The 15,867-nt window shown below is 45.5% G+C and overlaps 1 protein-coding gene across 1 annotated transcript; it reads right to left on the bottom strand.

Annotated features, from left to right (window-relative positions):
• Positions 1 to 6,479: 6,479 nt before the first annotated feature.
• Positions 6,480 to 9,265, bottom strand: LOC124663498 (protein ALP1-like). Its single transcript, XM_047201193.1, has 4 exons — positions 9,235 to 9,265; positions 7,868 to 7,943; positions 7,265 to 7,771; positions 6,480 to 7,169 (listed from the first exon to the last, which is right to left on the bottom strand). Exons 3-4 carry the CDS (start codon positions 7,763 to 7,765, stop codon positions 6,480 to 6,482), a joined length of 1,191 nt encoding a protein of 396 aa, XP_047057149.1. The 5' UTR covers positions 7,766 to 7,771; positions 7,868 to 7,943; positions 9,235 to 9,265.
• Between the last annotated feature and the right edge of the window lie 6,602 nt (positions 9,266 to 15,867).

Raw genomic sequence — 15,867 nt, 5'->3', positions numbered from 1 at the left:
GATTACATAGTCCGGGACGGTTTCTAACTCATCCCGCCAGATTACAAATAACACTTCCTATTACAACTCTATCTTTTCCTTAAATACATCTTGGGCTCTCGAGTCTTCTTATTCTTCGGGTAGTGGGCCTTCAATAAACCTCGGGTACTATATGAGGCAGGCCCATTTGGGATGCCTATGTCGGTCGGACATTCACGAATTATCTGTCGATGTACGGTGCAGCCACAACCACTTCATGCGAGGAGCGCCATTCAACATATGCGGTTTATTTTTTAATAAGCATATGCAGATTTCGAATACCCAATCGCCATACATTGTAGGTGTACATACCAAAGTACACCTGGACATTCCTTGGGGCGGGCCTAAAAAGCATGACCTTAAATTCCTAGGCTCGAGCCCGGCCCGACCTTCAGGCTTACAAATCAGGCCCGTGTCCTGCCCGAATAGAGTAAAGCCCGGCCCGAGAAGCCTGTCCTGAACTAAGCCTAAATTGTGGTTTTTTGCTTGTCCGAGCCTGGTCCGGCCCGAACATGGGTTGAGCTTTATATTTACAAATTTACAAAAAACTAAAACAAACGATAAAAAGGAAAATTACAACGGGAGCTTGGTCAATTTGATTTTGATTGCATGCTATTATCATGTTCATATGGGTATGTACTTAGCACTACAACGGTTAGGCCAGGGATGGAGGGTGGGTCGCAGTGGTTGGTGGACTTCGGCGGGGTTGGTGCTTCTGTCCCCTCCTCTCGGGCCTGAAATGACATAGAAATTCATGTGGAAATTAAAAGGGTTTATTTGGGAGCGTGAGTTAGCAATGCCCAACAAAGCGAGTGGAATGTGCAAGAAAGATAATGGCATCGCCTCATTGCGGTAGCTAGGGACGGATGGACGCTGAAGAATGCGCCATTGATTGCGTGCTTTGACGCTCGTGTTCACAAAATATAATGGTATTCTCTTATCTTTGTTTTTACCTATTTATTATTTATTCTGTAGCAATGTATGGGCATTCAACTAATATATTAAATACATATTCCCTAGGTTCCTAGATACTATAATTCGTTTCCTGCACTAAAAAATAACATTAAGGAACCTGCAACAAAGAAAGCACTATAACCCCAATCGGTTTTGTGAATCGATGAAGAGGCCTGGCGTAGGAGGAGACTTTGTCGTTGTGGTACATCACCAGTGTACTTGTCTAACTTCAGATTTCGAGGAGTGGCAATCCCGGTGCTGTTAGATTCCCCGTAAATATGTCCACCCACGGGCTATCGAATCCGCGCTAACAACATCTAAAGCATTTTGTAAAAAAAAGGGCCAATTGCATGTGCAACTTCATAGTAGCGCGAGTCAATGGTACGCTCCAACTATCCATGGCTCCAGTGCTCCACTAAGATTTAGTAAAATCTCAATGGGCTGATAATTAGCAAATTAAAACCAAGTAAATAAGTGTTCCCTATCACATGATCCAACCAAAGGTTGGCTGGCTAGTAGGAGGGTTGTACCCAAGCCTCTTAGAGCTGAAGTCCCAGATTGAACACGCATAAAGTCGGAATATTTCAGCGGAGGTTTGACGGTTTGTTGATAGCAAGGCTTTTGTGATGATTTTGTCGATCTCATGATCCGACCTATCGGATCGATGGTGGTCATAGAGGTAGGTTGTGCATACTTTCACAGGGGTGAGTGTATGCGTATGTATGCTCCTCAGAATAAAAATCTTCCCTATCACACCCGTATTGTCATAACTCACACGATAGAAACTGTTCAGTTGCATGAAGAAATGATGTTCTATCATGAAGGAATTATAAGATGCCATGGCACGAAAACATAGACGACTATTGCAAACCCAGTTTCATTTTGAGCATATAAAAATCACGACATGCTGGTATTGAAAGAAAAAAAATCCAATATCGGTTGGATGTCAATGGATCCAGAATGCACGGCATTCTCTTTGGGGTCTGTCCACGCGGAACGGAGTAGACTAGAGCGATCAGCTTTGGTAGACGCCGCCTTTCTCCACCCTGCCAACGTACGAGCACTTCAGCGTCGGGCTAGGTGAGCCGCCCTACGGCGTGCCTTGAGGGCGCAGTCCCTGTCATGTTTCTTTCCCGCGCGGTGCTTCCACACATAGGACTCGTGCTCCTCGTCAGAGAAAGAGTTGTGCGACTCGATGGCGGCGGCGGAAGCAGCAGCACCATATCGCTACAAGGCCAAAAGAGCAGGGGGGGTTAATATGCTAGCTAGGCGGGATGGAGGGATGCTGGAGCTGGGCAATTCAATCGAGAAGCTAAATTAAGCTAGGGAAATGTAAGCCAAGACCAAACCTGTCTGAGGAAATTCTTTTGCCACCCAACGACACTGCTCATCCAGTCAAGCCACGAACCATAATTTCTCTTGCCGTGGCGTGTCTTAACAACATCCTTTGCGATTTCCGTCAACACATCAACAAGCACGAGAGGGACATCATGACCTTCATATTTGACTCGTATCGAGCTGAGGTTTTGGCAACCGTGGAATGATGTACCGCACCAACTGGAAGCTGATTGCCCCCTACAATGCCCTGAGATCTGTTTGCAGTACCAGATATTAGTTCCCTTGCAAAGAATATTTATAGGAGCATTCGTTAGACAATTGGAAAAAGAGATACAGCACCTTGCAATCTTGCAGCACAAGTCTCTCCAAATTCGGGACGTTCTCTAAGATGTACCTCACCATCTGGCATCTATCTCCAATTTCACATTCTATCAGGATCAAGGTCCTGAGGTTATGGAAGTTGCGCAATCCTTCGGGTTCATCCTCGAGCAATCCCTAAAATTTAAATTCAGACCCATAAAACAACCGAAAGATTTTATTACAAAGCTCTCTACAATTTACAATGCTGTTACGAGATCATGAGGATGACAGGAAGCAAAAGGACGAAGATGAAGTTAGGTCTTGATTCACTCACCGCCGTGGTAAAACTCCGGAGCTCCAAGACTCTGGCTTTGCGCAGCGACTTCAAGAAACGGTATTTGCCCGCATACTTATCCGGGTCTGCGATGGATGCCACGGCGAGGGACGGCAGAGCATAATCTTGAATATCCAGTACAAAGATCTTGTCGAGGCTCATGGAAACTAGTGCAGGAAGGGCGAGAACGTCTAATTGTCTCAAGCTGTAGTAACTGTAGTAGCTCCCCTCGATGTGCAATCTCTTAAGGCCTCGTTCGGCAGCAGTGTTTTTGTGAGTTTTAAGGGGGGTTTTGAGAGGTGTTTTGGGTGAAAATAACAACCACCCAAAACACTACCCAAAACACTACAAAACCCCTATCATCAAAAACGCTTGTCAAAACACTTGTTTGACACACTTGTTTTACAAACCAGTGTATTTAAGTGTTTTCAACACAAATGGATAAAAATTCGATCTTTTTTTGACAGTTTAAACTATATTTGTATCACAAATAAAAATCTGATCTTTTTAGCACACTATGATAGATAGAAATTCAATAAACCATGATTGTATTGAACAATAAAAATACGAGCTTGTCAACAACGGGACATAACTGATCTGTGGGCACACTAAAACAAGACAAAACTCAAGAAATATGACACTTTGACATGATGTTAAACTCTGTCTACCAAACGCACATGCCATGTCCTGAAGCTAAAGATTTGCTAAACAATAAATTATCTTTCTTGTTTCAGCTGAGTTTTAACAACAAATATCTTATCAGCAAATGACATGAATCCACACTTCAAGAACTGCAAAAGGCCAGCTAGCATGAACAGAAGTCTTCTCTAAGTTGCTCATCGATCCGTAGCCTGCAGCAATGAACAAGTAAAATCATTGAGCATCTGCCATCCACACACAGATTCAAAACAAGCATCGAGGAAAATAATATGATCTGCTAGCTGGCACGAATTCTAGAAACTGTGGCTTTGTATGAAAGATCATTCAGTATGACAGATCAGAGTGTGCAATTTACTGATATGAACAGTCAAGCTAGCATGACATCAATGATCAGAGAGTGCAATTTACTGATATACTACGTATAGGATAAGCTAATGTTCATATATCTCTAGAAAAATGAAAGGTTTTGTGTGCTATATTCTGTATGACAAACGATAATTAGGAACTGGACTGAAGCTTAGTACACTAGGGTTCAACTCGTGCCAAGAGGGCATAAATTAAAAACATTCGCCTGTTGAACTGCAACAAGGGGGGTTGAGTTTGAGTACAAACTTCCGCCTGTCCAACTGTAACGAACATATGTGCGGAAGTACCGAACCAGGCAGCCGCATGCCAAGATAACAGCATGTAATGACCTCTAGACGCTGTGCTAGGAACTGAAACAAACTACAGACACCATCCAGGTTCACACATAATAGCCAGTGACACTAACAGAACAAACAGCAGCAACCGGGTGGACCTAGGCACGGCATTGCGCGACCAACAGAACCAACTGCAGGAACCAGCCACTTACTCTAGCTAATATCATTTCTGTTTCGTTCAGATGAGTACAGCCACTACCTAGGTAATGAAGCATGCAAGTAGTAAGCACAACAACCACCAGATGTTTATACAGGACCGAATGTTACTAGGAGCATACTTCAGTCTATTTTCTTTCCACCCAGGAAATGAAAAGTTTCTATCAGTGTAACTCTGCGGCTATTTTAGAAAACTGAATAGGAAGTTTACTAGAGCCTTTCTTTCAGTGTAACTCTGCGGCTATTTTGGAAACAGATGTGGGTCGGTAGAACTGACTATTATATGAACTTGTCAGCAGTGTAAATTATTACTGTTTGTATCAATATGAAAAATCATCTGAAAGAGTCAAAACTTTATCACTGCATAATCAAGCAAGCAAGCATAGTAAATTTGATGGTTTCTAACAGGAAATTTAGAGCGCAAGAGTAAAAACATACCTCATGGTAACTTGGCTATCTGCCCAAGGAGCCACGTCATGGCGGTGCCATCTTTATCATCTTTATCATCAACAAGGTTGAGAAATATTTCACGATTGTCGGCAATCCTGAAGACATCCAATGCAGGGATTTTAATAGAACCTGTCATACCATCCAATGTTTTCAGTGCATCCATGCATCTGGTAATAGAGAACTTCTGTAGAGGTTGTTCTTGATTGACTTCCTTTTCACGCACTTGCACCATCCTCTCCATCACTTGCACAATTCCATCGGAATTCCTCTTCTTAGGACTCCTCTTTGGTATCTTTGGAAGCTTGTTCCTTGCAGCAGCAACCCTTTTTCCTTTCACTTGGTGTTCCACCTGAGTCATACTCGAGCACTTGGAGCTGGATCCATAACTTCGTATTCATCTTCACTTTCTCTCTCAGGTATATCAGCCTCGGTATCTCCTTCAGGTTCATCGTCATCACTTATTACTTGTGTCAGATCCTCCCTTGATGTAGTTGAGGTTGAAGTGAAGTTAAAATTGCCTTCAGCTATGCTCCCTGCAAAAAGAGCCAACAAAGCACTCAGATGGTTAGTACAATGGATGACAATATGTTCACTGCAAGCATAGTACATATATTACCTTCATAAAGTTGTCCAAGTGAATCATAGAGAGGAAAAGCTTTTGTTTTGAATCTCTTGATTCTTGTACCAAATGACTGCAAGAGTTAAAAAATATGTGACTACAATAGTTGAATAAATAATGACTACAGAAAGTTTAGTTTAATGGGTCAAAATTGAAGGCTTACAATTTCCAGATTTTCCCAAAGATGGGGCTCAGCCTGTAGCTTGAATTGGCTTTCATCCCACCCAACCCCACTTTGCATTCTTGCTTCTTTTAGCATCCTGTAGTCTCTCTTTAAATCTTTCTCCTTATCTTGTATTTGAGACTTCTCCATTCTGAGATATGGGTGTCGAGATAGGAAAAGCTTCACCATTACATTCCACGTTTCACTACTCCACCCATTTTGTCCTCTATGGAATGTATTGTTATGCTCAAGAAGAATATCCACTAGAGACTTCTCCATTCCTATGTTCCATGAGGCTCTAGGTTTCCCAGCTACAAAATACAAGAGCTACAAATAAAATTCCAGTACATTTTGCAAATCATGTTGTCCATTCCAGAAACAATAAGCATGGAAAATCTTGCATATATCAAGCAAATATCCAGGTATCAATATAGTACAATAGTATTGGGTACCTTTTGGAGAAGCTTTTTTCTTAAATTTAGGTGAAGTCTTCTTTGTGCAATTTGGAGACGCCCTTTTCTTATTTCTTTTCCCACCTGAGAAGGCCTTCTGCACATTATGCTTAGGAGAGCCTGTGGCATACACCACCTGAGATGCTTTCTTAGGAATCATATCTGCTTACATTATAAAACACCACAAAAGATTATGACAATTATCAAAGATAAACACAATGCCATTAGAAATAGTTCTTTATTACATAGTTAAACACCACGAAACAGTTCCTTTGTTACATGAATAAACACCACAAAATAGTTCCCAGTTACATGATAAAACACTACAAATCTTTTAGGCAATGTAGTCATTCCACATTTGAAAAGCAATGTGATCTCTCAATTGATTGCCTAGCACATGGTTCTCGTGGAGCTGGTTTTCTTGGATATTTTCTCCATCACCATTTGGCAGATCCACAAACACAGCAGGGTCTATGTTATCCTCTTGATCCTCAAGCCACTCTTCATCTCCATCTTGCAATTTTATTATATTATGGAACACCGCTGCAGCAGCTGGGATCTTCACTTGATTTGTTATAGAATGGAAAGTACCAACATTTAGGATTGGGAACCGTTTCTTCAGAATTCCTATAAGCCTTTCAATGTGATTTCTTGCAACGGCATGTCGGTAATTAAATAACTCCATATGGTTCTGCGGCGCATGGTGACCATGGCCCCACTCTTTCAAATGATACCTTACACCTCTGTATGGTGCAAGGAAGTGCTGGGTGTTTGCGTAACCGCCATCCACTAAATAAAATTTTCCATTTGGTACATTAAAACCATTGAGTAGCGCAGAACTAAGTACACGGGCGTCAGTAGCGGAACCTTCCCATCCACACGATATGAATGTCACATTCAGGTCAAAATCACAGGCTAGCATAAGATTCTGGCTTAGTGACCCTTTCCTATTCCTCCACGGAGCTTGAAGTTGAGGAGACCTAGTGACAGGAACATGTGACCCGTCTATGGCACCTAAACAATTCTGCAAATGGGAAAGGGAATGGTAGTCATTGTTCTTTAGATTATCGGAATAAGATAAGAAAAGAAACTTTTGAAGTGACAAAGAAAAAATGAAACCTCAAAATATGGGAAGAAGCGGTCATCATTTGCGATTTTGGAATGTGGCCCGTCAATGTGTCGAGGCCTCAGAAAACGACTTGCTAGGATGGGAACAACATCAAAAAACTCGTTGATGTAATCATGGAATGTTGAGGCGCTATGCTGAAACGCCACCTGTAGATCCTCATACGATGCGTTGTGTGATAGCATATACAGGAAAAAGGCCAACTTTTCTTCGACCTTTATGGTGTCGCTATCTGATATAAGACCTTCAGTTCTAAGATAAGATGCAATCCATCTAAAGATTTCTGGTTCCATCCTAAAAGCAGTCAAGCAATCTTTAAGATGACCATTAAGAAGTCTCCTAACTTTCCTTCTGCCATAAGTGATGGAGGAATGACGTTTAGTCTTTTCTGTATTTTTCAGGTAGAGGTACAGTGCTGGTAGAATGGAGAAGAATAGCTCATCATCATCATCCCTCTTCCTCTTCCTAATCCGTTCTAGGCTTTGTTGATCCATTTAAGACTAACGGAAAGCAATAAGCAGTCACAAACATGCATAAAGCTCTAACAAACATCCAGAAAGCAGTAATGAAAAGCAATAAGTAGGTTGTGGACTTACCGAAGTCCGGCGTGCTCACAGGGTCCCAGGAGGGCGGCGGCTCGTCAATTCCCGCAAGAATCCGTGAATAGAGACCCTGCAAGAAGATTCAAAACAAACATGCTATGACTTCTGACGCCTTCTTGCTATCGCGAGCATGCAAGTACAAACACTATAAACTAAGCTATACCACCAACAAGAAATTACAATCACTGTAAACAGGCTGCGGGGGTTTCACCAAGGATTGTACCTATGGTTGTTTGCTTAGTTACCAGTGAACTAAGCTTAGTATTCTATGCACTTGATCTGCACAACTAAGTAAAGTAACCCAGGCAAGTTAGGAACGAAATAATATAACAGCTATACAAAAACGAAACTACAATCTGGTCATTTTGAAACCACCACCCAATGGCAACAGAGAGCTGCCCCACCACAAGCATGTAAATATATACAGATAATACTGGGACACCACGAATTTTTAGTGGCAACACACTTGAGTCCCCATGTAAACATATACAGATAATAAAACAAGAAGTAGTCGTACATATGATTTGAGTCAAACATAGTGCATAGTTGCTAGCTACTAGTTAGCAAATTAAATAGATTATATTCATGGCACGATTATCTCTGAAGTCTGAACTGTAGTATGCATTGAGGAACTAAGCTACTATGAAGATAGAACTCAATGCTGAATCAAAAACAAATCTCCAGATCAAGAAATTATTGACTACACATCAGAACTAAGCTACTCTTTCTTGAAACCATGTCCATGATGTACTTTTCAACTGCATTGAAATATATTTTGTAACAAGTCACAGCCAAGGAGATTTAAAAAATGCAGGACACTTCCTAAAAATGCTCCTCTGCTTGTTCTCTCATTTTTTTACAGAGCCAGAATACTAAGATATATTATCACTGTATATACCACAGCAGGTTACTATAACCAAGTTTATACAAAACCTCGTAGAAAATAACATTCATATTTTCACAAAGACAACAAAATAAAACCAGATATAAAGAAACAAGCAACCCTCGCATGACTTGTAGGTTTACTAGCATCTCCTACTGCTTAACCTTCAGATTTCTTATTCTTAGATACACAAACAGGTTGGTTGTGCAAGACAATTGTGGTCAATCCAGGGCATCATAAGATCCTAGCACCATATATAAAGAAACAAGCAGCCCTCGCATGACTTGTAGGTTTACTAGCATCTCCTACTGCTTATCTTTAGCCAGTCAAATGTCACAAGCAGCACAAATCTACAAGGTTCATCATCACTACAGGGATCAAGAACCTAGAATTCAAGAACAAACCTAGAAATCAAGAACCCTAGAAATCAAGTACCCTAGAGTCTTCACTACAGGGAGAGGAGGTGGATGGAACTCACAAACGACTCCAGCTTCGCACGAGAGGAGGGGCGGCGGCAGGATCTCCCGGTCGACGGCGGCAGGAACGTCGGCGGCGCCGTCAGCGGGAGCGTCGGCGTGAGGGAGCGGCGGCGGGACAGTGTGAGGGAGCGGCGGCGAGACAGCGTGAGGGAGCGGCGGCGTGGCCTTGGAGTGTCGGCGGCGGCGGCGGCGCCGGCGTGGTCTTGGAGCGTCGGTGGCGGCGACCGGACAGCGTCGCCTCTTCGTCCCTCGCCGCCAGCGACGAAAACGCGAGGGGGGTGGAGCGTTTCGATTCCACCCCGACCCGACGTGTCTTCGGGTGTTTTCTGGGCCCTAACCTAGCCAAATCCGGTCCACCGAACGGCCCACGAGTGTTTTGAAGTGTTTTGGAGTGTTTTAATCTGGCCCGAAAAAAACACCCCAAAACCGGCCCAAACACTTCTAATTACACTGGCACCGAACGAGGCCTTAGGGAGCTGGAGGCGATGCGGGGGGGCACACTGCCGCCAAACCTGTAGTCGACGTCGTACCTGCAATTGACGAGCTTCAAGTCTTCCAGGACTGGGCACTCGGATCTTAGTTCGTCGGCGAATTTTTGCGATAGCTTCAGTCCAGAAAGGTGCAGCCTTGTTAGACGGCCGGTGATGGGCAGCGCGCTGGCGCCGCCGGAGGCCAAGTCGAAGGGAAACAGCAGATCGTCGTTGTTAGATCTGCAGTCGTAGTCGTAGGCGTCGTAGACCTTCGGCCTAAAGTCGAAGGGAAGCAGCAGATCGTCGTTGTTAGATCTGCAGTCGTAGGCGACGTGGAGCTCCGCCGGATGGCGCGCTAGGCCACGGCGTATCCACCGGTGCAAGCCCGTACGATGATCCCGGTGGGCGACGTGTAGTCGACATGCGTCGAGGGGCGACACGCCGTTGAAGAGCAGCATGGCATCGGCGAAGTCCTCGAAGCTGCGCTGCCGCTTGATCTCTCGCTCTCGGTCGAGCCTCTCCTCCCGGACCTTGCTGTGCAGGCGCACATCGGGAGCCTTGTAGGCGGACGCCTCCGGCTCCGGTTCGTCAGACAGGAAGTCCCGCTGGTCGACGTCGAGGCACGGCACGGAGCGCCACAGGTACCTCCACCGGCGAGACAACAGGGAGGACTGCACCACCTGCCGGGAACGGAGGGACGACAGCACACTGTGCAGCAGGCAGTCCGGAAGCTCGCTCAGCCGGTCCCTGCCGGCACGGGAGGCGGCGGGCACCACCTCCATGGGGACTTGATCAAAACCTGCGATTCGATCTGTATCCCGGCCGGGGCGGCCGGTATATCTGTGTGCAGTTAGGTCACATGTATGCCTTGCTTGTTTATATAGGCTTTTTTTTTGCGAATTTTTTTCTACAAGGGCCATTGGCCGCACTTTTTATTACTATAGAAGAAGAAGAAAAGACGTACAAGGCGTACACAGCTTACAAGATGTACTCGTGCGAGTACAAAGGAGAAAACTCACACGGCCACACCTGGCCAACGGTACAGCCTCGCCAAAGAGACACCACCGGCACAACAACTCAAACACGCTACAGGCCTATTCCGGGGAGGAAACCCACATTACATATTGACGATACAGCCGGCCGCTCTCCAAACGTGAATATCTCCGATGATCAGCTCGAACACTCGATCAACAGAGTTTTCTTCTTGCTGAAAGATACGAGCATTCCTCTCCTTCCACAACCTCCAATGGGCAAGGATGGCAACGGTGTCGAAGTCACGTCGCAGGTTTTTAGACGCTTTCCGCCTAGCAGCCAGCCACCATTCTTCTGTGCTATGGAAACTTTGCCCAGGTATTGGAAAGGCGGCGCTCGCCCAAGAGCGTAGACGGTGCCATACTTGCTGTGAGAAGTGACAGTGCACAAAAAGATGCGTACAGTCCTCATTTGCCGAAAAACAAAGCTGGCATGTAGGATTGTGAGGCCAGCCCCATCGTTGAAGGTTGTCTGCGGTGAGGCAACATCGGTGAACCACAAGCCACATAAAAAATTTACACTTCATCGGTGCCTTAGATTTCCAGATTGGTTTAGCGCAAGCAAAGCGATGACTCGCCATGAAGAAGAGCTCATAAGCTGACTTAACTGAAAATGTTCCATCGGCAGTGCAGCGCCAGATTATCTCATCTGGCTGTCCCTCGGTAAGCTGGACTTGGGCGATCAGATCCCATAGCTTTAGATATTCAGCAAGGGCCTGAGATGATAGACCTCCCTGTATATCCCGAACCCATCTGTTGTTGAAGAGAGCAGTGGCAACCATGATTTTGAAGTTACGGATAAAGGAGAATAAAATCGGCACCACATCTTGTACGGTGCGACCTCCAGGCAGCCAACTATCAACCCAGAATTTTGCCCGCTGCCCATCACCCAGCCTAACGAATGCTCCAGCTTTGAAGAGTTCTAGAGCGTCTTGATCATCAGACAAAGGTATCAGCGACCATGGACGTTGTTCTGGTGTCCATTGCAGCCATGGCCACCTACAGCGAAGTGTCGTCCCAAAGAGCCGGAGGTTAAGAATTCCCAGGCCTCCAACCTGAGTTGGTCTGCAGACCCTAGACCATGGGAGCAGACAATGTCCTCCATTAACATCTACCTCTCCTTTCCAAACAAAACCTCTACATCGACGGTTTATAATATCCAGGGCCCATTGCGGCAGCGGAAGGACCGAGAGAAGGTGCAGGGCAAGGCCATTAGCACCGATCTTGTAAGTGTTAGCCTGCCACTGGTGTAGAGAAACCTGGGCTTCCATCCCTTCAGTTTGCTGGAGTACTTATCAATAAGGGGCAAAATGTCAGCTCTTCTAAGACGGCCAGTAGTAAGCGGCAACCCAAGGTAAATGATCGGGAAGTCCTTTTTGGTGCAACGGAAGTGATTAGCCACCATGGTTGCGACGTCCTCATCACAGCGATTGCACATGATGGAGCTTTTCTGAAGATTGATTTATAGTCCAGAGGCGTTGAGCGAAGAGATTCAAGACAGTTTCAATCACCTCCAAATCATTTAGCTTTGGGCTGAAGAATAACACTGCATCATCAGCATAAATAGACATTCTTGGGGTGTTGTGATGCACGCCTAGATCCTCCAGGAGAGCATGTTCTGAGGCCCATTGCAATATAGCATGGAGAGAGTCCATGGCCAAGATGAACAGCGATGGCGATAGGGGGTCGCCTTGGCGAACGCCCCGAGCCAGATTAATCGGTCGGCCTCTTTGACCATTGATTAAGATCCTTGTATAGGCAGTGGCGAGGATGCCGCATATCCACGTACACCAGCGCTCGCTGAAACCTCTTCGTTTCAAAATTTCAATCAGGAATTCCCAAGAGAGAGTGTCAAACGCCTTTGAGATATCTATTTTCATTAGAACCGCTAGCTTCTTTTTTCTGTGGAGAAATTTTGCAGCGTTAGCCACAAGTTTGAAGTTTTCATGTATACTCCTTGTCTGGACAAAGGCGCTCTGGGCATGGGAAATCAGTGAGGGAAGCAAATGGGCAAGACGTGATGCAAGAAGCTTGGTGAAGATCTTCAAGATACCGTGTATAAGGCTTATAGGGCGGAACTCCTTGATGTCCAGCGGGTTTTCCTTCTTTGGCAAAAGTGTGAGGATGGATCCGTTAAGAACTATGGAATCTACCATCATATAGTTGCTGGCGGCCAGCAGGTCATCGGCAATAACATCCCAGCAGAGCTTGAAAAATAAGCCAGAGAAACCATCCGGGCCAGGGGCTCGATCCGATGGCATATCCATAACAACTTTCCTGACCTTCTCGCACGAGAACGGAGCCTCGAGATCTCTCACTTGTGAAGGGGACAGTGAGCGGAAAGGGATCGCGTCAAGGTTGAGCGTCCGCTGCCTCCGCGGCGCTGTACCGAGAACTTCCGAGAAGTAATCTTCAGCAAGTTCTAGTTGTCATCCGTCGTTGTTGCCGCTCTGTCATTGTGTTTTAGGATGGGAATTAAGTGCTTGCGCCGCCTCGAATTCGCCTTCATGTGGGAATACTTAGTGTTTGCGTCTCCTTCCTGGATGTCTCGAATACGAGCGCGTTGCAGCAGCCTTGTTCTCTCCAAGGAAGCCAAAGCAAGGCATTTGCCTTTAAGGAAGGCCCGCAGTTTCCTTTCCTCTTCTGAAAGAGACCGGTGTTCTTGAGCTTCATCAAAACGAAGTATAACTTCATTTGCTATCTGGAAGAGTAAGGCGAAGTGGCTTTGCTTCCTTTGTCCCCAACTTCTCAAAGCTTTGGCTGTACATGTGAGTTTTGTATCGAGGATGCGAATGGGATCGCTCGAACTAACAGGCTTGGACCAAGCTCCTTGCACCACTTCCATGAACCCCGGTAATTTTGGCCAGAAATTTTCGAATCTGAACCTATAACTTCTGGGTTTAGCTGAAGTACAGGACATGAGCATCGGGCAGTGGTCAGAGATATTTGAACTGAGAGCAGCCAGATCGCTGATAGGGTATAAATCTTCCCACTGTGGATTAAACAGAACTCTGTCAAGCCTTGCTAGAATTGGTTCTTCCTGCCCATTACTCTAGGTGTATCATCGCCCTTGAAGAGGCATGTCTTGCAGAGCCAAGGAATTGATGGTGTGGCGAAATTTATTCATAATCCTTCTGTTAACCCGTCCGTTGCTCTTTTCAGAAGGATCACAAACCAAGTTAAAGTCACCATTGATTAACCAGGGAAGTTGGATCGATGCACCAATGTCAGCCAGCTCCAGCAAGAATCTTTCTTTATCAGCAGTTTCTTGAAGTCCATAAACAGAGGTCACGACCCAGGTTTTTGCATCTTTCAGTGAATACACCTCAGCTGTTATGGAGAATTCCCCTTTATGCTTTGTGGTGACACGAAGCTGATCAGTACGCCATGCAACAATGATTCCACCACGCGTGCCATCAGCTGGGACAAAGTCAAAACCATCAAAATTAGGGCCAAAGGTTTGTCTAATAATGAACGAATCAACCTCTTGCAGATTAGATTCTTGAGCACAAATAAGTGAAAACTTGAACGAGCTAAGGAAGAGACAAATAGAGCTCCTTCTCGCAGGATTATTCAACCCTCTCAGGTTCCAAAGAGCAATATTTAAATCTGAATCCATTATTAATTGATGCTGCTACTCAAACTCTTACAAAGCCGACCCAATCAGGTGCAATGCTCAACTTCTTCAGGAAGAGAGAAAGTCTGGAAGCCGGTGTAAGCCGGCTCATCGAAGTCCACCCCTTCCGGTGCAAAGAGTGCAGCTATTGCCCGGAGGTGCTGGGGCGCCAGGGGCTTCGAGAAGAGTAGCATGTACTCGTCAATGGCTTCCTGCCTGACTGTCTCTTCTTCTTCTTCAGCGAAGCCCAAGCGTCGTGCTAGGACTGTCTGAGCGCGATGGTAGGTGAAAGGATCGTATGCCGCACCTAGAGGGGGGGGGGTGAATAGGTGCTAACCAATTTTTAGTTCTTTTTCAAATTAGGCTTGACACGAAAGGTAAATTCTCTAGATATGCAACTAAGTGAATTTACCTATATGACAAGGATATCAACTAAGCAAGGTATAGCTACGCAATAGTAGATAGAGTGGGATAGAGGTAACCGAGAGTGTAGCACGCGATGACACGGAGATGATTCCCGTAGTTCCCTTCCTTTGCAAGAAGGTACGTCTACGTTTGGAGGAGTGTGGTTGCTACGCAAGCCAAACCAACAGCCACGAAGGCTTCACTCAGATCTCCTGTGAGCAACGCCACGAAGGCCTAGCCCACTTCCACTAAGGGATTTCCTCGAGGCGGAAACCGGGCCTTTACAAAGTTCTTGGGGCACACATCCACAACCAAATTGGAGGCTCCCAAATCTGTAACAATACAACAATCAACAACAACACATCAACAACAAATCAACTAGGGAACCAAATAGGAACACTAGCATGAGATCCCTCAAACAAGAGAGGGGGAAATGAAGAACGCTTCGGTGAGGATGTAGATCGGTGTCTTCTCCTTCGAATCCCCAAAGATCAAGAGCTTTGGTTGGGGGAGGAAGGAGATCTTGCAAATCTTGACTTTCTTGAGGTGGCTCTAATGGAGGTGGCTTGGCAGATTTCTTGTGTAATGATTGAGCAAGCAACCAAGGTAGAAGAAGGGGGGTATTTATACCCCCTCACAAAATTGAGCCGTTGCTGCTTCCGGGGGGCCGGATAATCCGGTGTAAGTAGGGGCCGGATAATCCGCCCCCCCCCGGATAATCCGGCCTTCAGAACAAAAGCGTGACATTGTCCGGCCAATTATCCGGCCCATGTACAGATTCACATTTCTTCCAGTCCTTAGCCAAAATCGAGGGGGCCGGATATTTCCAAAATATCCGGCCCGGATAATCCGGCCCCGGTACAATACCGGGACATTATCCGGGCAAATGTCCGGCCCCCCTACTGCGCTGCTTTTCCTCGAAGACTTAGCCAAAATCAGGGGGCCGGATATTTCAAGAATATCCGGCCCGGATTATCCGGCCTGGCCACACTTTTCCTGTTAACTTTTGACAGACCGACCATATCCAACACACGCAAATATGAAACTATGTAATCCCTGTACCACTTAATCAAACATTAGTGTATCACATATATTGACATCAAACACACA

The sequence above is a fragment of the Lolium rigidum genome, chromosome 6 (assembly GCF_022539505.1).
Source record: "Lolium rigidum isolate FL_2022 chromosome 6, APGP_CSIRO_Lrig_0.1, whole genome shotgun sequence".
NCBI lineage: Eukaryota > Viridiplantae > Streptophyta > Magnoliopsida > Poales > Poaceae > Lolium > Lolium rigidum.
This window is presented reverse-complemented; position numbering and strand designations above follow the sequence as displayed.

Bases quoted from the DNA above. Each gene is read 5' to 3' on its own strand.
- LOC124663498 (XM_047201193.1), bottom strand. From the start codon at position 7,765: ATGGATCAACAAAGCCTAGAACGGATTAGGAAGAGGAAGAGGGATGAT. The intron at 7,170-7,264 runs GTTTCATTTTTT...TCCCATTTGCAG, and splicing joins GCTTCTTCCCATATTTTGAG to AATTGTTTAGGTGCCATAGA.